This window comes from Canis lupus, chromosome 15 (genome assembly GCF_003254725.2).
Source record: "Canis lupus dingo isolate Sandy chromosome 15, ASM325472v2, whole genome shotgun sequence".
NCBI classification, from domain to species: domain Eukaryota; kingdom Metazoa; phylum Chordata; class Mammalia; order Carnivora; family Canidae; genus Canis; species Canis lupus.
Genome location: NC_064257.1, coordinates 26,553,640 through 26,580,029, shown reverse-complemented (window position 1 = coordinate 26,580,029; position 26,390 = coordinate 26,553,640). Strand labels below are relative to the sequence as shown.

General features: G+C 37.9%; 1 protein-coding gene across 5 annotated transcripts in view; it reads left to right on the top strand.

Moving 5' to 3' along the window:
* Window positions 1-4,640: 4,640 nt before the first annotated feature.
* Window positions 4,641-26,390, top strand: part of SLC6A15 (solute carrier family 6 member 15) — a 45,619-nt gene continuing 23,869 nt past the window's right edge. The window contains exons 1-2 of one of the 5 annotated variants that reach the window (XM_025439119.3): window positions 4,641-4,767; window positions 23,964-24,438. In XM_025439119.3, coding sequence (XP_025294904.1) covers window positions 24,150-24,438 — 289 coding nt within the window. In that variant the 5' untranslated portion in view covers window positions 4,641-4,767; window positions 23,964-24,149. Of the gene's footprint in view, window positions 4,768-5,611; window positions 5,746-14,255; window positions 14,275-15,627; window positions 15,760-23,963; window positions 24,439-26,390 lie in introns of those variants that run through there. The other 4 variants (XM_025439118.3, XM_025439121.3, XM_025439120.3 and 1 more) reach the window with 4 other exon arrangements.

The window sequence follows — 26,390 nt, the reverse complement described above, 5'->3', positions numbered from 1 at the left end:
ATTCCCAGGCAAGTAATAAACAATTTCTATCTTATGTAAGAGTGTTTGAGAGATTAGGAGTGTAAACTATGGATCTCGTTTTACAATGCTCTAGTAACCTGGATTTTTTTAAGATTTATTTATTTATTTATTTATTTATTTATTTATTTATTTATTTATGATAGACACACAGAGAGAGAGAGAGAGAGAGAGGCAGAGACACAGGCAGAGGGAGAAGCAGGCTCCATGCCAGGAGCCTGACGTGGGACTCTATCCCGGGACTCCAGAATCGCGCCCTGGGCCAAAGGCTGGCGTTAAACCGCTGAGCCACTCAGGGATCCCCCTGGATTTTAAGAAAATGTAAGAGAAACATAAACAAATCACAAATAATTTCATTTTGTATATAGATATAAAACTAAAAAATATGAAAAGTTGGATCCATCAATTTAAATAAAAAATAATAGTATATCATAGTCCAGTGGGATTTATTCCAGAAATGAAAGCATGTGTGAACATCAAAAAAATATGAATATAAATTTTATAACAGAAATTGAAGTTTAAAAACCATAAACTCGTCGTTATAGCCTAAGGCAAGAATTTGCTACCTCTGGGTCTCTTCTTTTTCTTCACTCATGCAGAGCAAACTCCTCTTAGGGTGTTTTCACCAACTGATTTCTCTGCCTGGAACATGCCAGGCTAACTTTTGCAAGTCCTTTAAGTCACTGTACCAGTAAAATATCAGAGGCTTATTCTGACAACTCAATTTACACTTGAAGTGCAACCTCCTTCTCCTGAATCTTCTAACTCCCTTAGCCTACTTTATCTTTTAAAAAAATTTTATAGCACTTAGCTCTTTTAAACATATTATATTGATTTACTTATTATATTTACTGTAAAGTTTTTGCCTTCTCTTGCCCCACTCTGCTGGATTATAAATTCTATGAGGGTAGGGATATTTGTCTAATGTTTTTACTGATATATTTTAAGCATCCAGGACTGCGCCTGCTATACAGTAAGTATCCAATAAATATTTGCTGAATGAAATAGTTCATGATTTAAAAACTCAGTAAATTAGTAATGATATTTCCTTAATATCAGAAATAGCATATGCCAAAAACACATATTAATCTGAATAAACAGTTTTCAGTTATCGCACACTGTTGAGCTGCACCAGAGGAAGGAATATTGAAATATTTTCTTTTTTAAAAAAGATTTTATTTGTTTATTCATGAGACACACACACAGAGAGAGAGAGAGATTGAGAGAGAGAGGCAGAGACACAGGCAGAAGGAGAAGCAGGCTCCATGCAGGGAACCCGATGCAGGACTCGATCCCAGGACTCCAGGATCACACCCTGGGCCGAAGGCAGACACCAAACCGCTTAGCCACCCAGGGGTGCCCTGAAATATTTTCATACTACTGGAAAAATAGCTGTTCCCTAAGTCCCCCAAGTGCTTCCTTTCTGCTACCTTAGTCACCCTGGCTCCCTTCCTGGGATGCTGGTTCCCTCTATGCTCAATTTCCTTAGAGTTTTAGTTACATAAAATTAAATATTTTAAATATTTTTAACATGACCATTATTTAAATCAAACCTGAAAGAAAATAGGGATTGAAATCACTTGAGAGTATGGAGAGAGGAAAAAAAAAAAAAAAAAGACATAAGGACCAAGGACAGAGCCCCAAAGCCATTAACATTTAGAAAGAGAAGAATAAGAGAAGATGGATAAAGAGATGTCAGTGAAAACTGTAAGCATTTATTTTGATACAAATCAAAAGAAAAATAACTTTTTATTTGTCCTGTTTTCTTCAAATTATTGTTGAAACAACATTGTGAGTTTCGAACCATACCTACTGACTTGATTGCTTTGACACTTGTCGATTCAGTTAACCCATCCTCTACCTATAGGGAGATCAAATGATAGAGTTACTTGTCTTGCTTCTACATATCAGCCCTTCATCGGTCAAGAAGATGTAGGATGAATAGGGTTTTCATTAGGTACTTTGGGGTTGTGCAGACTTTGGTGTCGTAAAAATTTTGAAACTGTATTTCAAATAACCTTTAACATGGACAATAATATAATAACATTTTCTATCAGAATAAAAAAGAATTTCCACAATATACTATATCTATAACAAAGAGGAGAATGAATTAAGATAATCTCCTGGTGTGAATTGATTTAAATATTTTCCTTTAGTACTGTGATTTTTAAATCTTTTTCTTTGTTTTTGGTAAATCTTTGCATTATTTTTATGAACTCTGGTGCTTTATATTTGGGAGTTTTTGCATAATGTTGTCATTTTGAGGGATTTGGTGTTTCAAAATAGGTTATCAGATTCAGAAAGTGATTCAGATAGGGGCAGGTATTTATTTAACGGTACCTAACAGGTAAGATGACTTCTGGCTGTAAGTCTGAACAACCACAGTCTCATTTTTTTTTTTCTTCTGCATGTGTGGCTAATAACACTACCTACTGCATAGGGTTGGTATAAGAATTAGGAAAAATAAGGCGTTTAAATTATTCTGCACCTTGCCAAGGCACATACCTAACTTTGAATCAATATGTGCTAATATTAAATACAGTGTGGCCAAAACAGACTAGCCTCCCTTTCCTTGGAGGTTGAACTCTTCAAACTCCAGCTCTTCCCTTTCTGGCTTTTCGCCCCCACACTAGCAGCATGTGATCATTTTTCCCTGTGTGACAAAGAAAACCTTCAATAATTGTTACCTAAAAGATATTCGTGATTGGACATTAGGTCATTGAAGGGTCTTTACTGTTAAAATTAAAAATACACTTTTTACCTCTGTGACTAGAGTTTCTAGATTCTCCTTTTGGGATCTTCCCAGCCCCCAACCCACTTGTTTTTTCAAAGGTGAATAGCCCTTGTGTTAATTCTACATTTTCCTCCCGTTAAAATTTATACGTTCATTAAAAGTTTACAAGACGGCATGAAAAACTGTGAACTCTGAAGCCAGTCAGATCTAGGTAAAAATGTCCATTCTGTCAATGAACTAGTTGTGTGGCTTTTTGTAAACTTTTTTCTCTTGAGTATCACCTCTGTCTAATCTCTAAAGTCACCTCATTAATTAATTGAGAAGCTTAAATGAGCTCTTGTAAAGCTCTAGGTACTGAGTGGGGAACTCAATATCTATGTTCTCTTATTTCTTCTTATTGGCTTTAAGACATGAATTTGTATTAGTCATTTTTGGGGGTATCACTCCACACATATTTTGTGACTTGCAGCTTTATACATGTATTTGAAGTAGGTGTCAAATGTCAGTGAACAAGTGTGAGGAGGGAATACTTGTAGGCAAGTAGGCCTCCTTTGGACCACCATAAACCATTCTTGTGAGCATACAGAAAACCTTCCCACAGATGAACCTAATCCTGATTATGGAGGACACAGCTCTACTTATTTAAATTCTTCTCAGTTGTTATTGGTATTGTTTCTACTGTATATCAACTTCAGTATATAAAATGATATAGGTCAACATAAATATTTGCCTGTCACCAGTTATGTGAAGTAAAAAAAACAAAATATACCCTATGTTCTGCATGAAGTTTATTGGAATGATTTTTTACTTTCTTCCTCTGGAAGAAATACGTCTTTCTTCAGCCTGAGTCTTTACTTGCTCAGGGCAGGGGGGAGGCATCCGGGGAATCAAATCTAATTTAATTAAAAAATATATATTTTAAAGGTGAGATTGAAAGAGACTGAGAAAAAAGCTCTCTTGGCTGTAGTAAAAGCTAAGGATTAGTTGCAATGTTCTGACCTGAAAGTGAGGTCTTGTGATTTCTTCCCAGGAGTTTTTTTTTTTTTTTTTTTTTTTTTTTTTTAACTGCATGAGAAACCTATCTGCAATGGCCTTGTTGTTTAATTCAATCTTAATTGGACACAAACCGTCAAAATGCGAGGGGTTGCTGGAGGACCTAAAGTGCGCAAAGGTATTTTGTGATGGAAACAGTCACCATCTGCAGGTGAACAGGGTCCCTGAAGCTCCGCTCCTTTGTTTCAGGCTGACTTGGCATTGCTTGGAAATTTTTTTTTTTTTTTTTTTTTTTTTTTTTTTGTACCTGAGATTTTTCTGCCCTAACACTTTTTTTTTTTTTTAAATTTATTTTTTTATTGGTGTTCAATTTACTAACATACAGAATAACACCCAGTGCCCGTCACCCATTCACTCCCACCCCCCGCCCTCCTCCCCTTCTACCACCCCTAGAAAGGACCTGAAAGAGTTTCAGGGACGCAGCGCTTAACCTTTGGAGCATACGCTCCGTTTTGCGGGAAGGCTAAGCTCTGGGCTCAGGGCTGGGCACCGGGGATCCCGCACGGGGCGCGGCCGAGTGGAGCCCTCGCGGGGGACCGGGCGCCCCGGGGCGGGGCTGGGGGGCGGGGCAGGGCGGGGCGGGGGACCGCTGCCCGGGGGGGCTCCGCCGCTGCCAGGGGGTGACCGGCCGGCGGGGAGCGCCAGCGGGGGCGGAGGGCGCCTGGGGTCCAGGCCGCCCCGGGGCGCAGGGCGGGCAGCTGGCACCGCGGCGCGGGCGGGCCGGGCACGTGGGCGCCTCCGTCACACCCGCGCTCACACCCGCGCTCACACCCGCGCGCACGCAGCCGCGCGCCGGCAGCTCGCGCCCGGGCCCCGCCGACACGCAGGCGCCGCCGCCCCCCGCCCCCCGCCCGCCCGCGGCAGCGACCCCCGGCTCCCCGCCCCGGGCCCGCCCCTCCGGCCTCGCTGCTGCAGCTGCCGGAGCCGACGCGGCGGCAGGTGCGCGGTGGAGCCCGCGAACGGTAGGGACGCGCCCGGGCTGCCGAGGGCCCGGGGCTGGGCCGGGCGGGGCTCCCCGGCTGCCGCCCCGGGAGGGGGGGGACGGGGCCCGGGTGGGACTCGGGGGGCCCCGCGGGGCGGGAGGGGCAGCTGCGAGGCTCGGAGCGCGAAGTGGGGCCGGGCGGGCGACCTCCAGGCTGCGTCCCGCACCTGTGCCCGATGCGGGGCGGGGGGTGTTGGCGAGCAGGGGCAGCGCACGGGTCGGGACGAGCCGCCGGCCTCCCCTCCGGCCGCGGGGTCGCCCCCGGGCCCCGCAGACCTGGGCGCTCCAGGTGGAGCCCGGGCGGGCTGCAGGGGTGCGGCCCGAGCCGCGCGGGTCCGAGGGCAAAGTTGGTAGGGTCGGGGCAGCCCGGCGCCCGCAGCCCCAGGGGAGCCGGGGGGAGGGCGGCGGGCCCGCCCCTCCCGCCTCCTGCGGCCGCCGCCGCCGCCGAGGGCGCCTCCGGAGGCCGCGTCCGCCCGGGACCCCCGCCCCCCGTCGCCCGAGGCGTCCTGCGGGAAACGGTCGGTACGTGGGCCGCGGGGCGCCGAGGCACGTGGCCCGGGGCGAGCTGGGGCTGGGGGTCCGGGGAGCGCGGCGGGGATGGGCGGAGCTCGGGCCGGGCCCGGGGGGTCCACAGCACCCGCCCGGCCGAGACCGCGCCTCGCAGCCGCGGGGGCCGCGGGTCGCCCCCCGGGCCCGCAGCTCGCTCCCCTCGCTCGGCGTCCTCCGCTCCGAGGCAGCGGCTGGAGTAAGACGGGGCGGGCCCGCGCCGTGACGTCAGCAGTGTTTGGGTGCTTATGCAAATGAGGCTGCGTCCGCCGCTCGCGGGCGGGCGGGGCGCGGGGCGCGGGGCTCGGTCGGCGCGGTCCGCGGGTCCCAGGCGTTGGCGCTCCCGCCGGCGGCCCAGCGCCTCGTCGTCCAGTTTGCGGAGCTGCTCTGCACCTGCCACCGCCGGGAACAGGTTTGCTTTAGGAAGTAGCATCCTCTGACCGAGCGACCCCAGCACCCCCCTCCCCCGCCTCCTTCCCGCAGGACACACAGCGAGTGGGCGCCCAGGTCCGACTTGTGCAGGGGGTACCTCGTGGGTGCCCGCCGGGGCCCCGGTGGCCCGGGAAGGGTATGCGTCTCATTGAGGTCGGGGGGTTTTGATCATCAGAATCGTCATGTTGTATTTTTTGTGGCCGCGTGATCAGGGACCCATGGCGATTTATTGGAGTCAAGTGTATTGTTGAGTTCATGGACCGCTTTCCTGCACGCGAGACATTCAGGAAGGCAAGAATTCACGCTTTTTTTTTTTTTAAGATTATTTATTTATTAGAGACAGAGAGAGAGAGGCAGAGACTCAGGCAGAGAGGGAGAAGCAGGGTCCACGCAGGGAGCCCGATGCGGGACTGGATCCCGGCTCTCCAGGGTCACGCCCTGGGCTGGAGGCAGATGCTCAACCGCTGGGCCACCCGGGGATCCCCCGAATTCACACTATTTTGAAAGGAAGATGATCTTTTACGGTGTGTGTGTGTGTTTTTTTTTTTTTTTTTCTTTCCTGATTGCACGTGGTATTCTTGGTTCAAGAATTACTTTATACTCCCAATACATGTAATCTCAAGATGTAACATTTTATTTATTTATTTATTTATTTATTTATTTATTTAAGATTTTATTTATCTATTCATGAGACACAGAGAGAGAGGTAGAGACACAGGCAGAGGGAGGAGCGGGCTCCACGCAGGGAGCCCGACGTGGGGGTCGATCCCGGGTCTCCAGGGTCAGGCCCTGGGCCGCTGAGCCACCCGGGCTGCCCAAGATGTAATATTTTAATGGCATTAAGAAAGATATTTATACATGTTTCTGGAAAATGCATGCTCTGTCACCCGAATAATAACGTAAATAAGAGATCCGTCTGTTCAGGCTGTTGTAGCAAAATACCATAAACTGGATGCTTCATAAACAACGGAAATTCGTTTCTCATCGTTCTGCAGGCTGAGAAATCCAAGGCACCAGCAGATTTGGTGTCTGGTTAGAGCCTGCTTCCTGCTTCATAGATGATGTCTTTTGCTGTGTCCTCACATGTTGGAAGGGACTAGTTGGCTTTCTGGGATTATATTTATTACCTCCAAAAGTCCCCATCTCCTAATACCATCCTCTTGGGGTTAGAATTTCAATATATAAATTTGGAGTGGAGAACACAAACATTCAAGCCATAGCAAGTAGAAAAATTTTTTTATGGGCTAATAGCTATTTGAAATACCAGTAATCAAATGAGATGCCTTACTTGTCAGTCATTAAAATATGTTAGAATAATTACTAAAACCTAAACTCTGCATTTATAATCATTAATTTCCCCAGTGATCAGAGTTCAAATTTTGCTGTGTGCACGTTAGAAAATGTGCTTGTCCAGTCATAAAATAAAACTTGGGTATGAATAGGAAGAGATTTGCATTCTGTTGAACTCTCGGGTTACCCAGGTAGAAAAAAAAATCATTGATTCACAATGATAGACCTGAAAGAGACTTTGCTGATTATCAAAAGCCATGAAAACTTTCACTTCTCAATTTATTTCTCAACTTCTTTTGGGTAGTGTTGACCCTTTGTTACTATATACATAGGCATGATTGGGTATTTTAATATATTCTATGCAGAGTAAATTAAAATTCGTTCTGAACAAGATTCCTTGGGCACGGTCTAATACATGAAAACATTTAAAGTTACATGCCAGGAGGAATCTTTATATTTATTTCCAATTTCTCTTGTAACTTAAAATAAGTCCTAACTACTACTCTTCTGCATGCATTTAGTACATTTTTAATGAGTTTATCTACTTAAATATTAACTTTGGCCAATAATGATTTTCTGATATTTCTCTGTGAATAATTAGCCCCGGAGACAGGATTACAGGATTGTTGTAAATGTACAGTATCACTTGGTATAGAACTGTTTTCAGTTTATTTCACTTTATTTCCTTGTGATTAATGCACAAAAGTATCCTTTCACATAAGATTCATTGATTGGGATGCCTGGGTGGCTCAGTGGTTGAGTGTCTGCTTTTGGCTCAGGGCGTGATCCCAGAATCTGGGCATCGAGTCCCACATCTGGCTTCCTGCATGGAGCCTCCTTCTCCCTCTGCCTTTGTCTCTGCCTTGCTCTCTCTCTCTGTATCTCTCATGAATAAATAAATAAATAAATAAATAAATAAATAAATAAATAAATAAATAAATTTTTTTAAAAAAAGATTCATTGATTATCTTTGAATTAAGTGTTTACACTGGAAGCTTTTTCACCTAACAGATTGGCAAAGATCAAAGAAGGCAGAGGGAAACAGGTACTCTCATACATTGCTTGTTGTGGTCCAAGTTGAGACAGCTTTTATAAAGTTGAGACTGCCACTTAGCAGTATTTACCAAATCTATAGAAGCACATAATCTTTGATCAAGTAGTTCCACTGTTAGGAATTTATTTTACAGATATACAAATGCCAGGTATACAAAATCAGTTGCTTGAACACTGAAGCAGATTATCGGAAATGACCTAAATATATACTTATACCGTGGTCTATCATATTATTAAGACGAAATGAAACAAATAACCCCCCCAACAAATAATTGTATTGAGAGCAAGTTTTTTAAGTGAAAAGCCAAATGCGGAGTTATGCATATAGTGACAGTTGTGTAACAAGAAACAGGTTGGGTGGGTGGGGCGAAAACACATACCAGTTTGGGGAGAAAACACATATTAGCTTGACTACACATACAACAGTACCTGTTGATGACTTACAGATACGCTGAGGGACAGAGTGGGAAGATAACTTTACACTCTATGCTCTTTAATACTGTATTATTTACTGAAAATATAGATTAAAATATATTCTAAAGTGAAGATGATAGCAAATACCCTTGGGAGAACAGTATCCAGGCATCAGATGCTGTAGAATGAGTAAGGTATAAAAGTCAAGGGGTATTTTGGCTCTATGGTTTTTTGAGGTTTCTGATTTTACAAGAAAGTTTCTGCTTCCAGTTTCTTAGCAATAGATTTAGATTTAGATGAGATTTAGTGGATTCACTAAATTTAGCCAGTTTTATCAGTATAAAAGCGCAAAAAGATTTAGTGAGTTGACAGCTTTTAAAACAATTTTGAGATGTTACAGATTCACATGTAGTTGTTGAGAAATAATACAGAGAGCTTTTGTGTGCTCTTCAGGCAGTTTCCTGAAAATGTAACCTTTTGCAAAACCATTACAATGTCATCATCAGAATATTGACGTTGATAAAGTCAAGTTTCAGAACAATTCCCTCACTGTAAAAATCCCTGTTGCCCTTTATAACCACAACCACATCACTCTGTCCTTCATATTATTTTTGTATTTCAAGAAATCAAAATGGAATCATGTAATATGCAGCATTTTGAAACTGGCTTTTCCCACTCAGCATAGTTGTCTATAGATTCATCCAAGTTGTTGTGTATATCAGTAGTTTATTTTTGAGTAGCACCCTGTGGCACGGATTTACCAAAGTTTGTTTAACCATTAACCCATTGAAAGACATCTGGGTCATTTCCAGTTTAGGGTTATTATGAATAAAGCTGCTGTAGATACTCATTTACAGGTTTTATGGAACATAAATTCTCATTTCTCCAGTATAAATGCTCAGGAGTGTAATTGCTGGGTTATATTGTAGTTACATGTTTAGTTTTCCAGAGCGCTGTACCATTTCACATTCTTACCAGCAATGTATGAATGATCCAGTTTCTCTGTATCCTTGCCAGAATTTTGTTGTCACTGTATTTTAGCCATTTTGAGAGGTATGCAGTGACATCTCATTGTAGTTTTAATTGGCATTTCCTTAGTGGGTAATAACGTTGAACCTCATTACATGGCGCTCATTTGTCATCCACACATCATATTCAATTGAAATGTCCCTGTATATCTTTTTTACTCATTTTAAAATTGGTTTTAATTGTTGAGTTTTATACATTTTTTATAGATCCTAAATACCAGCCCTTTCCCAGACATGTGGTCTGCAAATATTTCTTCCAGTCTCTAGCTCATTATTTCATCCCCTTAACAAGTTCTTTCATAAAGCAAAAGTTTTTAATTTTGAAGTTCAGTTTACCAGATTTCACATTAGTGGATTTTACTTTTGATGTCTTATCTAAGGACTCTGCTTAGCCCTGTATCTCAAAGATTTTCTCCAATGATTTATTTTTGAAGGTTTTATAGTTTTATGTCTTACATTTAAATCCATGATCCAGTTTGAGTTAAGTGTTGTGTAAGGTGTGAGATTTAGGTTGAGATCATATTTTTGCCTAGAGTTATCCAGTTATTTCAGAACCATTTGTTGAAAGGGGTGTCATTTTTTTCTCCATTGAAATAACCTTTGCACCTTTGTCAAAAATCAGTTGGGTGTATTTTTTGAGGGTTTATTTATGAATACTCTCTTCTGTTTCATTAATCTATGTATCTATCCTTCTGCTAACTTCACACAATTTTCATTACTGTAGGTACAAAATAAGTCTTAAGATCAGGTAGAATGATTCAATTCATTCTTCTGTTCTAAATGTTTGTTGCTGTTTTAGTTCTCTATCTTTTAATATAAGTTTTGGAATAATTTATCTATAAATTATTTTTCTGGGATTTTATAGGTATTGCATTAAACTTGTATATCAATTTTGAGAGAATTTACATATTTACTATGTTAGTCTTCCAAACCATGAACATGGTAGTTATGTCTGTTTATGTATTTCGATCTTTTTTGATTGTTTTCATCAGCACTTTATATTTTTCAGCATAAAAGTACTATCAATGTTTTGTAGATTCCTTGGGATTTTCAATATAGACAACCAGAATGTCTGCAAATACGGAAAATTTCTTTCTTTATTTCCAATATTTATGCTTTATATTTCCTTTTCTTTCCTTATTGCACTAGCTAGAACTTTCAGTACTCTGCTCACTCTTTTTTTTTTTTTTTTTTTTTTTATTTATGATGGTCAGAGAGAGAGAGAGAGGCAGAGACACAGGCAGAGGGAGAAGCAGGCTCCATGCACCGGGAGCCCGACGTGGGATTCGATCCCGGGTCTCCAGGATCGCGCCCTGAGCCAAAGGCAGGCGCTAAACCGCTGCGCCACCCAGGGTTCCCTCTCTGCTTACTCTTAAAAGTATGAGAACGGGCATTCTTGTTTCTGATCTTAAGACAAAAGCATTCAGTCTTTCATTGATAAGTAATACCAACTGTATGTTTTTTGCAGATGATTTTTATCAAATCATAAATAAAATTTAATTTCATTCCTAGTTGGGGTTTTTTGGGGCAATTTTTAAATTACAAATGCCTTTTCTTTCTTTTTTCTTTTTTACAAATGCCTTTTCTGAATCGATTGATATAATCATGATTTTTTTCTTTAGCCTGTGGTTATGGTATATTGCATTATTGATTTTTGAATACTGAACCAGCCTTGTACACCTAGAACAAAGCCCATTTGGTCATGATATATAATTCCTGTGATATATTACTGAGTTCTGTTTTCTAATATTGTATTGAGGAATTTTGTGCCCATATTTATAAGGGATATAGATTTATAGGTTTTGGTATTCTTTTTCCTTGGTACTGTCTTCAGAGTATCAGAGTAATACTAGTTTCATTAGATGAATTGTGCAGTGTTCCACTATCTTCTATTATGTAGGAGAGATTGTACGGAGCAGGTGTTAATTCTTTAAATGTTTACTAGGATTCCCCAGTGAAACCAGCTAGGCTTAGAGATTTCTTTAGTGAGAATTTTAAATAATGTTCATTTAAGTTCCTTAACAGATGTGGAGCTATTACATGATCTGTTTGATATTGGGTAAGTTGTGGGAGTTTGTATTTTTCAAGAAATTTGTACATTTCATCTAGGTTGTTAATTTATGTGTGTAGAGTGTTTGCTATTATTACCTTATGATCATTTTGATGTCTGTGAGTTTTGTTGTGATAATCCCTGGTGCATTTCTGACATACAAATGCCTAAAATACAAGACTGACCACATGGAACTTTACAAAAGGATGACTAAATGTGTCTTTCAAGGTTAATATTTATCTTATGCTTAAAAGAAAATCACTGCATGGATTTAAAAATCTGAACAGCACCCCTTTTGCATAGGTCTAGCCCTGTTGTGAACAATTCCTTGGACAATGTTTTAAATTTCAGTAGTTAAATATTTATACTTTTGGTTAAATTCAATGCATTTAACAGAAATTGAATACTTCAATAATTGAATAATTTGACAAATTGAATAATTTGTCTCCCCCACAGGCAAATATTTCAGTTTTCTATTGATACATAACAAATATTCTCCACCACTGTTGGTTTTTTTTTTTTTTTTTTTTTTTTTAGTAGGTTCAAAACAAATGGTGTGAACCATTTTAAAATGGTTTATTGAGCCCCTGTACCCTCTGTTGCCTTTCTGGTATTGTAATAATTTAAAACAATGATGAGTTATTATTTCTTATTATTCTGTGTGTGGCTGGGCTGTGGGTACCTCATCAGCTCCAGTTGGTATGGTTAGCAATTGGACTGGGACTAGAATGTCAGTGCCTTTGTTCTTATGCCTAAGGCTTCAGCTAAATGCCTGGAACAATTGGTGGCTGGCTAAGGTGCTCCCTCTCTTTCCATGTAGGATTTCTAGCAGGGCAGATAGACTTTTCTATATAGTGTCTGAATTCCAAAAGGATGAAAACTGAAACTGTCAGGCTTCTTTAGGCCTAGCCTTGGAACTTGCCCTGTCACTTCTTTTGGCCTTCCCCTGGTCAAAGCAAGTTCAGGTAATTCCAGAATTCAAATTCAAGTTCAAGTGCAGCCTAGAATTAAGAGAACGGGAAATAGATTCCACTTCCTGATGGGTAGAATAGCAAACATGTACAGCATTGGGAGGAATTGTAAATGTTCTTTTTGTAAACAATCTACTATGGGAAATAACTAAGAAAGATCATACTTGACATTTTATGATGATAACGACTAAAACATGTTTATTGCCTCCAAATTCATTTTTCATGACATAACTCAAAAATATAGATAAATGGAGTGTAATGTTATACACCTATCGTCAGCTAATAATAGCTCCTAAAATAGGTCTATCTACTAAGTCTTGGTACTTGTGAATGTTACCTTATTTAGAAAAAGAGTCTTGACAGACATAATCCTCTGATGAAGAGATTATTCTGATATATCCAGATGGGCCCTATATCACCATGTCCATATATGAAAGAGTCAAAGGAATATCAGATACACACAGATGAGGAGGAGGGACTGGAGTTAGAGATGGGAGGGATGTGGCTCTAAGTGAAGACCTGCTGGCAGCCTCCCGAAACTAGAAAAGGCAAGGAACAGATTGTCTCCTAGGTCCTCTTGAGGGAGAGACCTGACCACACCTTGATTCTCGTTTATTAAAAATTATTTTGGATCTCTGGTTTCCAGAGCCTTGAAAAAATTCATTTGTGCAATGTGAAACCACTAAATTTAAAGTTATTTGTTACAGAATTCTTAGGAAATGAATACAATGTCTAAACCTGAGGTGTTCTCATTATATTAACAAAATTTTAAGAATTTAAAAGAATTTCTTGTCTATTTTAAAAATGTTTAAAGGACTTCCTGAAATACTTTGTTAAGGGACGCCTGGGTGGCTCAGCGGTTGAGTGTCTGCCTTCGGCCCAGGGCGTGATCCTGGAGACCCTTGATCGAGTCCCGCTTCCGGCTCCCAGCCTGGAGCCTGCTTCTCCCTCTGCCTGTGTCTCTGCCTCTCTCTCTTTCTCTCTGTCTCTCATGAGTAAATATATAAAGTCTTAAAAAAAAAAAAAAGAAATACTTTAAGATTTTGAATCTCTTAGTTCAATCTCTTGGTTCATAGAAGTCAACGAAAGATACATCTCACTTTATGGATATTACTTTATAATTATAATTTTGAAATAATTGCAAGTTCATAGGAAGGTACAAAGGGAAGTCCTGTGCACTCTCCACCTAGCCTCTCTCATTTTACAATCTTATATAGATATACAGTACAATATCAAAACCAGCATATTGATATTGGTGTAATCCAGAGTTTTTCAGATTATGCAGTTATTTTCTCTGCCTATGTGTGTATATGGGTATAGTTCTTTGTAGTTTTATCAAATGTGTAGTTTCATGTAATCCTTAACCATAATGAACATACTAAACTGTACCATCTCACGAGATTCCCTTGTCCATTATAGCACACTCACCTGCCCTTCCCTACCCTAACTCCTAGCAACCACTGTTCTGTGGTTCATCTATATCATTATGTTATTTCACAAATGTTCTATAAATGGAATTATGCAATATGCATCCCTGTGAAATTGGCTTTTTTCCCCATGTGGCATCATTTCCTTGAGGTTCGTCCAAGTTATTGCAAGTATCAATAATTCTTTCCTTTTTTATTGCTGATATTACATGATATGGAGGAAATACAACTTGTTTTACCAATCACCCCCTGAAAGACATTCAGTTTCAGGCTATTGTAAGTAAAGTTGGTATGAACACTTATGTATAAGTTCCTGCTTGAAAATAAGTTTTTATTTTTCTGGGATTTATGTCTAAGAGTGCAAATTGGTGGTCAGTGTAATAACTCTGTTATTAGTGCTAAAAGGAACTACCAGCTGTATTTTTAGAGTGGCTGTACTATTTTATATTTCTACCAGAAATATATGATTGATCTAGTTTTTTTTCATCCTCACCAACTTTTGTTGTCTTTACTTTTTAAGACTTGTTTTTAAAAACATGTTAGTCATCCTCATAGGCGTGTTATAGTCTACCTTTTTTGGGTAAAATATATAAAGTGTAAATTGTGACATTGTATTGTCATTTGTAAAAAAAAAATTCTCCTTTTGATTGACTCTGTGAATTCTATTATTTTTTTTTCTCAATGCAAACATTTTATGTGAAGGGGATATAATTTGCAAAAGAAATGTTTAGGTTGAATTTTATATTGTTGAAGTTTTAGATGTGTTATTTTTTTCTTGAGTCTTGCTATATGGTTTAACATTTTGTTTTTATTCAGACAGCCTTTATTTTTTTACCCTATATGTTAGAATTAGAAAAATGTTTCATTTGAATCTACTATAAAGTTCAGATTCACTGTTCATAATTGGTTCATATTTGAAGAAAATTTTATTCAGTAAAATTTATAATTGTCCAAGTCAGGGAGATAATTTGGTGTACTTCTAGTTCTTTATTATAGAATATTAAACTTTTGGCATGTACCAATAATTAGCCAGCGCAAGCATGTCTATTTGAATCCTTTCTCATCTCTAAGATGCAAGTGCCTGTCTGTTTTTTTAGGTCTTTGCATATTTTCACTGGAAATGTTAATTAGAATTTAAAACAGTTTCAAAAGAAGTTGTAACAATAGTTTAAGAACTAAGAAGTCTTGAAAGATAGAATGAGAATTGCACAATATTTTAATTACATAGTGAAAATATTAGCAAGATTAATTAAGACAAAGCAGAGAAAACACCTATTGTCAATACCAGGAATAAAAAATGTGATATGACTACAAATCCTACAACTATTAAAAAAACTACGGCATATTATGAACTGCTTTCCACAAACAAAATTTGACAATTTAAGTGAAATGTGTTTGAAAACACAACTTACTAAAACTAATATAAGAAAAAAGGAAATTCAGTAGCTGTATATCAATGACACAAAGTGCATTTTTTAATAAATTGTATTTTTAATTAAACATATTCTCTGAAAGAAAACTCCAGGCCCAGATGGCTTCATTGGTGAGTGCTGCCAAACATTTAAGGAAGAAATAAAACTAATTCTACATGTATTTTCTCAGAAAATAAATGAGAGACCGTTTTAAAATTCCATATATGAGTCCACCAAAACCAGAGAAGCAAAATACAAGAAAAAATTATATATTCACGTTCCTATGAATAATGCTGAAAAAATCCTTATCAAGATATTAGCAAATTGATTCCAGTAATATATTAAAAAGGTAATACATCTCGATCAGTGGCATTTATTTCATAATGAAAGATTAGTCTAAAATACAAAATCAATTGATGTTATATTGTGTATCAGTAGATTAAGAAGTTATATGATTGGCTCACCTGGGTGGCTCAGTCGGTTAACCATCTGCCTTTGGTCCAGATCATGATCCTGGAATCCTGGGATTGAGTCCCAGGATTCAGCCCAGGTCATCAGCATCATCTGTGTTCCCTGCTCAGCGGGAGGTCTGCTTCTCCCTTTCCCTATGCTCCTCCCCGCTCATGCTCACTAGCTTTCTCTCGCTCTTTTACTCCCTCTCTCAAATAGATAAAACCTCTAAAAAAAAAAAAAAAAAAAAAGAAATGTTATATGATTATCTCAATAAAGGTAGAAAATTATGTGCCAAATTCAACAATTAATCAGAATTAAAAAAAAATAAGACCCTCTCTGAACTAGGAATAAAAAGAAACTTCCCTAAACTGACAAAAGACAACTATGAAAAAAATCCATAGCTAATATTGTACTTAGTAAAATAGTGAGTATGTTCCCATTAGCATCAGGGCATTGATGAAGGTGTCTCTCTTAACACTCCTATTCAAAATTTTAGTGGATGCCCAAGCCAGTAGGTAAGTCAAGAAAAAGAAATGAAAGGTAAACAATTAGAGAGAGCTTAAACTTTATTTACCTTTGACGTACTGTGTATATAAAAATCCTAAAACACCATAAGCTCAAATTATCAATGTTGCACAATAGGAAGCTTGTGTTAAAAAAATCAACTTTTTTTTTTTTTTCCAGAGAGAAGTTAGAGAGATAGAAGTAAATGAAGAGATATACCAAGTTCATAGATTAGAAAGCTCAAATTGTTAAGATATCAATGCTCTCCAAATGGATTTATAGAATCAATACAATCCTAGTTAAAATTCTAGCAGGCTCTTTCTTTGGGGTAGAAATTAACAAGCTAACTTCAAAACTTATCTGAAAAGGCAAGGAAACAATCTCAAAAAAGAAAAAAAATTAAAAAGATTAGGGTTGAGAAGCACTGAGTTAGAAATTTATTATGTTGATTTAAAAATGTTTTGAATCTAGTTTTAAGTTCTTCAAAATAGATTTTTTTCTGAAAACTTGCATATGAAGACAATTAAAGCAATACAAAAATGGGAGAATGAGAAAAATGTAAATATAAGTCCAAATTAAGTAATGTAATGTTCCCAACATTTTAAAGTGTATGTTAAGTCCTTTTACAGTAAATGAATGGAAAGATACCAATTGTTTTACATTGATTGGAGCCATGTTATTTAGGATTCTTTGTTTGCAAGCTGCAGAAATTGATGCCTGGCTAGGAGGCAAAAATAAAATAAATATTGGCAAGGTTCGGGCTCAAAGGAACAATGGGGTGCTTGGCACTGAGATGGAAAAGGGCAAGAATGAAAACAGTTCTTAAAGCTAGGAACCAGAATCCATGACTACGGTGGTAGTAGTTAGAGCCTGGGCATAATACCTTTGGAATTGAGTGAGATGCCAACCTTTTGATCTCTTTGTTCCCGTCCTCAGGATTCAGAATCCAGGGAGGGGAGTGCTAACTGGACAAGTGTAGAAGATTATTTGCAAAGAAAGTGGCAGTGGTTTTCTTTTCTCTCTACTCATATGTTTTGGAATTTGATTTTGTTGCTCCTTCCATCAAAAGGTAGAGGTTAGCCCCTCTAATCAACCTGGACTTAGCTGTGTGACTTGCTTTGGGCCATGAAACATGAGCAGATGCTACACAGAGGATTCACTGGCACTTGCATGTTGGGCTTCTTTTGGCTAGAGTTAGAACTGAGCTTATAATGTGAACAAGTTGAAGCTAGCATTTTGGAGAGATTACATTTGGAAGAATCAAAGTGCTCTGGCTGGGCAGCCCGGGTGGCTTAGTGGTTTAGCGCCGCCTTCAGCCCAGGGCATGATCCTGGGGCCCCGGGATCGAGTCCCATATCGGGCTCCCTGCATGGAGCCTGCTTCTTCTTCTGCCTGTGTCTCTGCCTCTCTCTCTGTTTCTCTCATGAATAAATAAATAAAATAAAAAAAGAAAGAAAGAAAAGCTCTACTTATAAAAAACAAAAAACAACAACAAAAAAAGTGCTCTGGCTGATAGGCTGCCTCCTGCCAGAATGTGAGTGAGACCATCCTAGACCATCCTTCCCCACTTGAGTTGATAGATGACTATAGTGGAGACGTGACCTGAGTCAAGACCAGCAAAACAACTGATCGTGTAAGCCTAGTTCAAATTGCAAACACACAGAATCATAAGCAAATAAGACATTTGTTTGCTAAGCCACTAAATTTTGAGGTAACTTATACAGCAACAAAAAAATGGCATTTGGAAAAAAAAGTGATGTTAAAATGATTTGAACATATGGCATTGGCTCTAGACTTACATTATCCTTAATAATTTGCAATAAGCCAGTTATAACAGAATACAGCTATAAGAGGGATGATAATCATAATAACAAAAGAAGACATATATTGAGTTCTTTCGATGTGTTGGCATTTATCCAAGCACTTTATTATTATATAACAAAGTAACTTAGCCAAGGTCATAAAACCATAAGTGATAGAGCTAGGATTTGAACTCCGTCTGTTTCTAGAAACTAAATATAAGTGTTTGGCATCAATATATGTCTTTTCACAGCAAGAAATGTTAATTTCTACAAGATCTCAATAAAAATAAACAAGAAGGATTATATGAAAGTGTGAAGAGATTGGGGTCATTATCTTTTTTTTTTTTTTGACTATGTGTTTTATAGTTAGACAGTATCCTAAATTGCTTCCTGATATGAAATATGAGGATATTCTCATGCTTTTATTTCTTTCTAATCTTCTCCTGTTTCAATTCCTGATTTTATTTTCTGAATTTTAATTTATATTTTTCATCTAAACATAATTCATATAGATTTTAAAGCTTATTTTCTGTTTAAATTAGTGTTCACTTCTATCTATTAACATGACTTCTCTGTTAATGAGGTCTTTACCTTTTTTCTCTCTTGGCCAAATTTCATGATCATGTAACCTGTTTATCTACCTCCCCAAGAGGGATCATCAGATCTCTTACAGACAAGAATATTTGCCTGTGGCTTTTATAATTGGAATACAAAATACTTGAGTATAAAAATCGGAGATTGAGTGTTTTTTTCCTCTTAATTTTTTTTTAGCAGTTATGAAACATACTGAGAAGTCTTTTTATTCCCCCTTTCTACTTCTGCTTGAAATCCCTAGGAATCTTTATCCCAGTATTTTTAGGGTCGACACCTCTGTATTACTACTTTTTGAAAATATGAATCTGAGCAAAACTTTTGTTAATTTATCTTTCAGTATTTTGTGTTATATTAATTCTGTTTTCTTGCCTTCCTTTCAGAGGCTGCATAAAGCCAAAAGGAAAGATATAAATTGAGTTTCTGAATGAATTTGTAAAAAACAATTTTTTAAAGTTTGTTGGATCACCTTTATCTGACCTGTTTCCATTAGCTTTTCTCTGAATTACTTTAAGATATTTGACTCTTTTCATTCTTTTTGAGAAGCTTCCATAAGTCTTCTCCACGTCTATGGATGTACTTGTGGCAGCCTTTATTTGTTTTTAATGTACCTTTTATCCCTATACTGAATTTCCCATCTCTTATCTGTATTCAGTATTCATCTATTTAACTTTTTTCTTCCCAATCATTTTTTATATATTTTCTTTGAGTTTTTAAAAGTTCTTTTAATATTTATTTATTTAAAAAATTTATTTATCCATTCATAAGAGACACAGAGAAAGAGAGGCAGAGACATAGGCAAAGGGAGAAGCAGGCTCCGTGCAGGGAGCCCGATGAGGGACTTGATCCCGGGACCCTGGGGATCACGCCCTGAGCCTAAGGCAGATGCTCAACAGTTGAGCCACCCAGGTGTCTGATTTTTTTTTTTTTTTCCAAAAGGAACTTCGTTTTATCTTTATTTTGTTGAATCTCTGAGTTTTCTTAAGTAATATACTTGAAACTCTAGAGCACTCTGTTTCCTGATATATATTTTCTACATTTGTTTCTTCCCCTGTCAACTACTCCCACTCCCATCTCCCTGGTTCTATATAAAACCCTATCATTCTTGGTAATTACTTATTTTTAAATGGGTAGAGTTCTATCTTGTCATACTATTTGATAAAGAAATTAGTGCCATACAAATGGAGTCTATATCAAGTGGTCTGAAGAACTCCATATTTTCAATTCAAATTTATTCTCCGAAACAGTGGTTGTCAAATTTTTTCAATACAGTCAGTAAATATTTTAAACTTTGCAGTCTGTACAAATTGACTCTGCTGTTGCAGCACAAAATTAGCTATAGAAAAATATGTAAATGTGTGGGTATGGCTATGTTCCAATATAAATTTATTTATAAAATCACACAATGGGTTGTAGTTGACCCACGGGTAATATTTTGTTGACCTCGATCTTGAATATCTGTTGCTCAGGGGTAGATGGGAGGCCTTTACCAGGTAATGATGTAGACTGCCAATGAAACTCCTAAGTGCAGTCAAAGTGCAGTAGATGATAGCTTCTTTCTATTGCATGAATGGCTGGTGCTAACTTGGCAGAGGCTGTGCAGTTACTTGAAACTGATTATCCTACTGCCCATGACCTGCAGATTGCTGACACTTTATGACCTTCCACCTCACCTCCTTCCTGGACATTCCTGCTTCATTTCTTTTCCCAGATGTAGCAATGATCAATATACTTTTTGGCAATAGTCAGCCTCGCTTTTCATTCTCTTTTTAACCTATATTTATGGTCTACTTTTATGAACTAAGTTCTTCAAGTAAGCTTTTGGCGTGATAAAACATGTTATCTTTTAGAAAAGTTGGGTCTTAAAGATGTGAAAATAATTTGGCTTCCAATTATTGTCTTATATACAATGGATTTTACAAATGCATTCAGAAACTCAGTTTATATCTTTACTCTTGGCTTTATGAAGCCTCTGAAAGGAAAGTCTCTGACTCAATAAATCTAGGGCCTTAGGATAAAAAAAAATCAAAAACCCAAAAAACAACCAAACGTGTAATAGTGCAGAATACTTATAGTTATCATACAATATTAATGTGTCCTACTTTTTGGAGCTCATTCATTGGACAGATAAGTTTAAACCTTGAGAATGCGAGATGAGTAAGATAAAATCATTTTCTAAGCAGAGTTTATGGTCTAGTGAAGAAGAGAGCACGAAATAAATGCAACAACTTTAGCTTCCTTTTAAAATATGTTTAATTTTATAAACGTTGCCCAGGATTATTGTATTATATAATCTGTATATATAGATATGTTTTATATATTAAATATATTGCAGGCATTTATATTATATCATTGTATTTCAATTTTGTTTACACTTGACATTGATTTTTTTTCATGGAAGATATGATCTTTGGGTTGTTTGATAGAAAATTTTATTTTATTTTTTTTAAGATTTGTTGACTTATTTCAGAAAGAGAGCACAGGGGGAAAGGGACAGAGGGAATCTTAAGCAGACTCTATGTGGAGTATGGAGCCCCATGTGGGGCTCGATCTCACTACCCTGAGATCAGGACCTGAGCCAAAACCCAGAGTTTAACTGACTGTGCCATCCAGGGGCCCCAGTCTGATAGAAACTTTTTTTTTAATTTTTATTTATTTATGATAGAGAGAGTGAGAGAGAGAGAGAGGCAGAGACATAGGCAGAGGGAGAAGCAGGCTCCATGCACCGGGAGCCCGATGTGGGATTCGATCCCGGATCTCCAGGATCGCGCCCTGGGCCGAAGGCAGGCGCCAAACCGCTGCGCCACCCAGGGATCCCTGATAGAAACTTTTAAATGTAAACTTTGCCAAAGGATAGCATATGTACATTTGTATAATTATTCATTAAATGTGTAAAAAAAATATTCAGCAGTGTCCAAAATTGTTTTTTCATTTTGATTTTTTTGTGTATTTTTTTTCTGCAAAGACTAGATATTTATAGAAGAAATTCTACAAGTTGTGAGACAATGAATTTGGGGGAGGCTCATGAGTGAACCCTGTCTTTTAAATTTTTTTCTCCTGAAATTGTGGATGTCTTCACCCTAATAATATTTCTAAACTTTGATGTATTCCTTATCTTTCTATTTATATGGAAAAAGCAAAAAGAATAGCTAACAACCTTACTTTATTGAGAAAACTAAGGTTAAGAATTATTCTATTACTATAAGTTATACAACTAATAAATGAAAGAACTAGAAGTCTCAAGTTTGTTAGATTAGAGCCAATGCTTTTATCTATGTATCAGTTAAATTACTGTGCTAATAACTTATCTTTAGATAATTCAACAAGTGTAGATCTTTACATAATTCATGTCTCACAAGTCTCATAGTTTCCTATATGTCAGATTGTTTTCTTCCAGCAAAAAATATGTGGAAAATTAGCTTATTTCAGTTTTTCAGTGGTTCTATTTATTCATTTACTCCCCTAATATTTACTGATCTCTCAGAGAAAAGAAAGCAAATCAAACAGACATAATCCACAACCTCTTGAAACTATTTCCACATCAAAAACTTGGTGATGTCTTTACAATAGTCACTATAAAAAGTTGCTCATTTATCCTAGAGATGTGTCTATTATTTAAATATTTTCTTTTTTTTTAATAAATTTATTTTTTATTGGTGTTCAATTTACCAACATACAGAATAACACCCAGTGCTCATCCCGTCAAGTGCCCCCCTCAGTGCCCGTCACCCATTCCCCCCCACCCTATTTAAATATTTTCAATGGTAGTTTTTCAGAATTTCCTTCACAGTCTAACTCTTAATCCTCACTAAATCCAAAATGAGGGTTTGCTGTTATTTTAATTTGGAAAGAACTAAACACCTCCAAACCTAAAGGCAACAAATAAGTTACATGGTCAAGTTAATGAGTTCCTGTTTTTCTTTATCATTGAGTCACCAAGCACCCTGTCTTGTTCATTAAGATTATGAATTAAATTATGATGGGCTAATTCTCTGACTTTGAATGTAAATCTAACACAGTTCTATCAAAGAATTCCATTATTTTTCTAGAAATAAAAGACAAAATTCTTGGTAGATTATTTCTAAAGCCTCCCAACCCAGCTTTAAAGAGAAACATTCATATATTCAATCACTTTTTATTTTTATTTTTTTAAAGATTTATTTATTTATTCATGAGAGAGAGGGAGAGAGAGAGGCAGAGACACGGGCAGAGGGAGAAGCAGGCTTCATGCAGGGAGCCCGACGTAGGACTTGATCCTGGGACTCCAGGATCATGCCCTGGGCCAAAGGCAGAGGCTCAACTGCTGAGCCACCCTGGCTGCCCAATCACTTTTTAAAATTGACAATGTCATTGGTTTATAAATACACCCTATACACTTACTTGGTTTGTATTTGAACAGAGAAAAGGATATGAGATATAATGTAAAAAGAAATAAAGGGAAAAATGTCAAGTGGTGGCAGTGTGTCTTTTGGGTCATTTGAGAGAATGTTTACACAAATAATGATAGTTACCACCTCTTGCATCTGTTTATGCTATTCCTTACATTTGGTGTGGCCTCACTCCATCCCTGCCCAACTATAATGCCACTTTTGTTCAACATTCCTGATGTCTCCTATCTTAATGGTGTTGGGTAATATAAATTATATAATGTAGTGTAATTATTTGGGAGGTGCCTTTCTCCCTGTTAGATAAAAGCTCCTTTAAAGTAGATATCATATGATTCATTACTGTTTATATCTCTGTATTTTATCCATATTACAATTAATATCAAGTGAGTGAATGATAAATATGCGTATAGAAGAGATTCTGTATAAGACACTTACCAGGATGGCATGTAATTGTAATTCTGTAAGGAATAAAATAAGGGATGTGCGTTAGAGAGGTAAAAAAGGAAGAATTAAGAGAGAGAGTCACAAAATTTTAATTACTAGCAAATAGCATAGTTTTGCATTGGAGTATACCTGAGATCAAATTAGATTTTGCAAGAAGGAAGAAGTTAGTTAAAAGAAAGTGTGTCTGAAGCACATGTGTACTTTACAATTTTTCCACTTCTGGTAATTATTAAGCTCTGAAGGGACAAGGGCAATCAGATGTCTTATACTTTACAGAAAGAGTTATCATAAAAATTATTAATAAAGAGTCTTCAGTATTTTAAATATTTTCCCCCATTAATATTATTGTTTTTCAACTTAAAATTTTACAGGTATCCATTGGATATTGGACATACAGACCCAGGATTCATTAAGACTCTGTCACCTTGAACCAAGGATTTATATGATACCTTCCTCCATCTTTTATTCATATTAATTAACATATTTCAAAAAAGAATTAACAAATTTACCATAAGGATATTTTTTAAAAATAATAGTAGTAATACCCACACTTTCCAATGCCGAAGAATAGCAAGGTGGTAAAAAGAGAATTAGATGATGAAGTTATTGAGTCTGTCAAAGACCTTCTTTCCAATGAAGACTCAGCTGATGATGCTTTTAAGAAGAGTGAACTGATTGTTGATGTTCAGGAAGAGAAAGATATCGATGTTGAAGAAGAATCCGAAGTCGAAGATGAAAGACCAGCTTGGAATAGCAAGCTACAATACATCTTGGCCCAAGTTGGATATTCTGTAGGTTTAGGAAATGTGTGGCGATTCCCATACCTATGTCAGAAGAATGGAGGTGGTAAGTTTTGGGTTTTTTAAATTTTTTTATTTTTTGTTTTTGTTGTTGTTAAGTGACACATTGCTGAGTAAATTACAACTGCCTATCTCAAGTAGCCCACGTTGTTGCTGCAGTCTCATTATTTCAGAAACTATGAATTCCATTGTAAAGCCAGGGAGACTCCTTTGTTGAAAGTGAGCGCAACTCTGTTTTCAGATTAGGTTTCCATAGGAGCTAATGGCTTATTATGAATACTCAAAGATTACTTAAGGGTAGTACATTCTCAAATTCTTTCTGTGGGTGCTATTAAACATCACTAAATTCCTGACCTTTCTAACAAACGTTAGAGGCATCCCTTATGCCTGTCAGTTACTCTTCGGAGAAAAACCTAAAGTTTCTCATATAAGAGAGTACTGGTGAAAGAAGTCAGAAAGAATGTTCTCTCCACAATTTATTAATTCTGAATTTTGAATTATTTCACTTTTCAAAAGAAAATTACATATAATTTACAATAATTATGGTGTTCAAATGCTGCCCAGAATTTTGTAGATCCCAGTAGAAGGGATTTAATCATATAATTAATGTAATACCAGACATTCTTCATCCTTAGATATTATATATATTTGGTTTCTAATGCTACAGTATTTGGGGGGCAAAGTTTAGTTTCAAAGAAAACTTTAAGGAAATTAGCATCCTTAATATAATTTCATTTTTCTTTTTAAGATTTTATTTATTTATCTGAGGGAGGGTGGAGGGAGAGGGAGAGAGAGCATGAGCAGGGGATTGGGGCAGAAGGAGAGATCCAAGCAGTGTCCCCACTGAGCAGGGAGCTTGACAAAGTAGGACTCCATCCCAGGACCCTGGGATCATGACGCTTAACCACCTGAGCCACCAAGGCACCTCCATCCTTAATTTTAAACAAATATATCTCCATCAACATAATATCCTACCTTTTTGTATTTGTGTACATACTCAGTAAGGGTTGTTTAACAAAAATTATCTTACAGATCAATTTAAAAAGTATATACAAAGGAATGTATTGTTCATGTTGGGATACAAGTTCTTTTTTTTTTTTTTTTTAAGATTTTATTTATTTATTCATGAGAGACACCGAGAGAGGGAGAGAGGCAGAGACACAGGCAGAGGGAGAAGCAGGCTCCATGCAGGGAGCCTGACATGGGACTCGATCCCAGGTCTCCAGGATCACGCCCTGGGCTGAAGGCAGGCGCTAACCGCTGAGCCACCAAGGCTGCCCTGCAAGTGCTATAGTACATCAAAGTCAAGTAATGTCAACTAACATTTGAGTTGAAACTTTATTGCATGGCGACTATTAAAATAAATGTGGTTAAAAACCAAATATTATATTAGCTGCATATCAGCGCACAAAGGGTAGAAAGAATGTTTTGGGATTTGATTCCAGTTTGTGATAGTTTTGTTGATTGGATGAAAATATGGTATTTATACTTGATGTACAAATCAAATGAAATAATAAAATCATATGTGAAATTTCTTTTTTCGATTATAAGATAAAAAGCTAAGGTGTTCTGATAACAAGATATATTTAAGATCTTGCTTAGTTAATTCAGCTAGGCACATAACAACTGGTGTAGAAATAGTTGCCCGTTGGACAAATCTGCCTGAGAGGTAATTATCAATGTAGTGAGTCCATGATACACTGCACAGCACGCCACTGAAACTGTAAGCTCCTTAGCTAGTCATTAACACCACATATGCATTATTTGTCAAATAAGTTATACTTGTTTGACTTGACTAGTTATTATACTACCTGCTTTTTGTTTTTCATGAGCCATCCCATTTGCCAAGACTAGCAGAAGATGAATTCTGATCTTTAAGCCTTTCATCTTGTGAGCCTCACTCGCCACACTGTTGAGAAAGAAGGCTGTCTTGGCTAGTCATGTTGCTTTCCATTTAATACCATTTTTGTTTTGGCAGAGAACTCAAAGGATTTCATA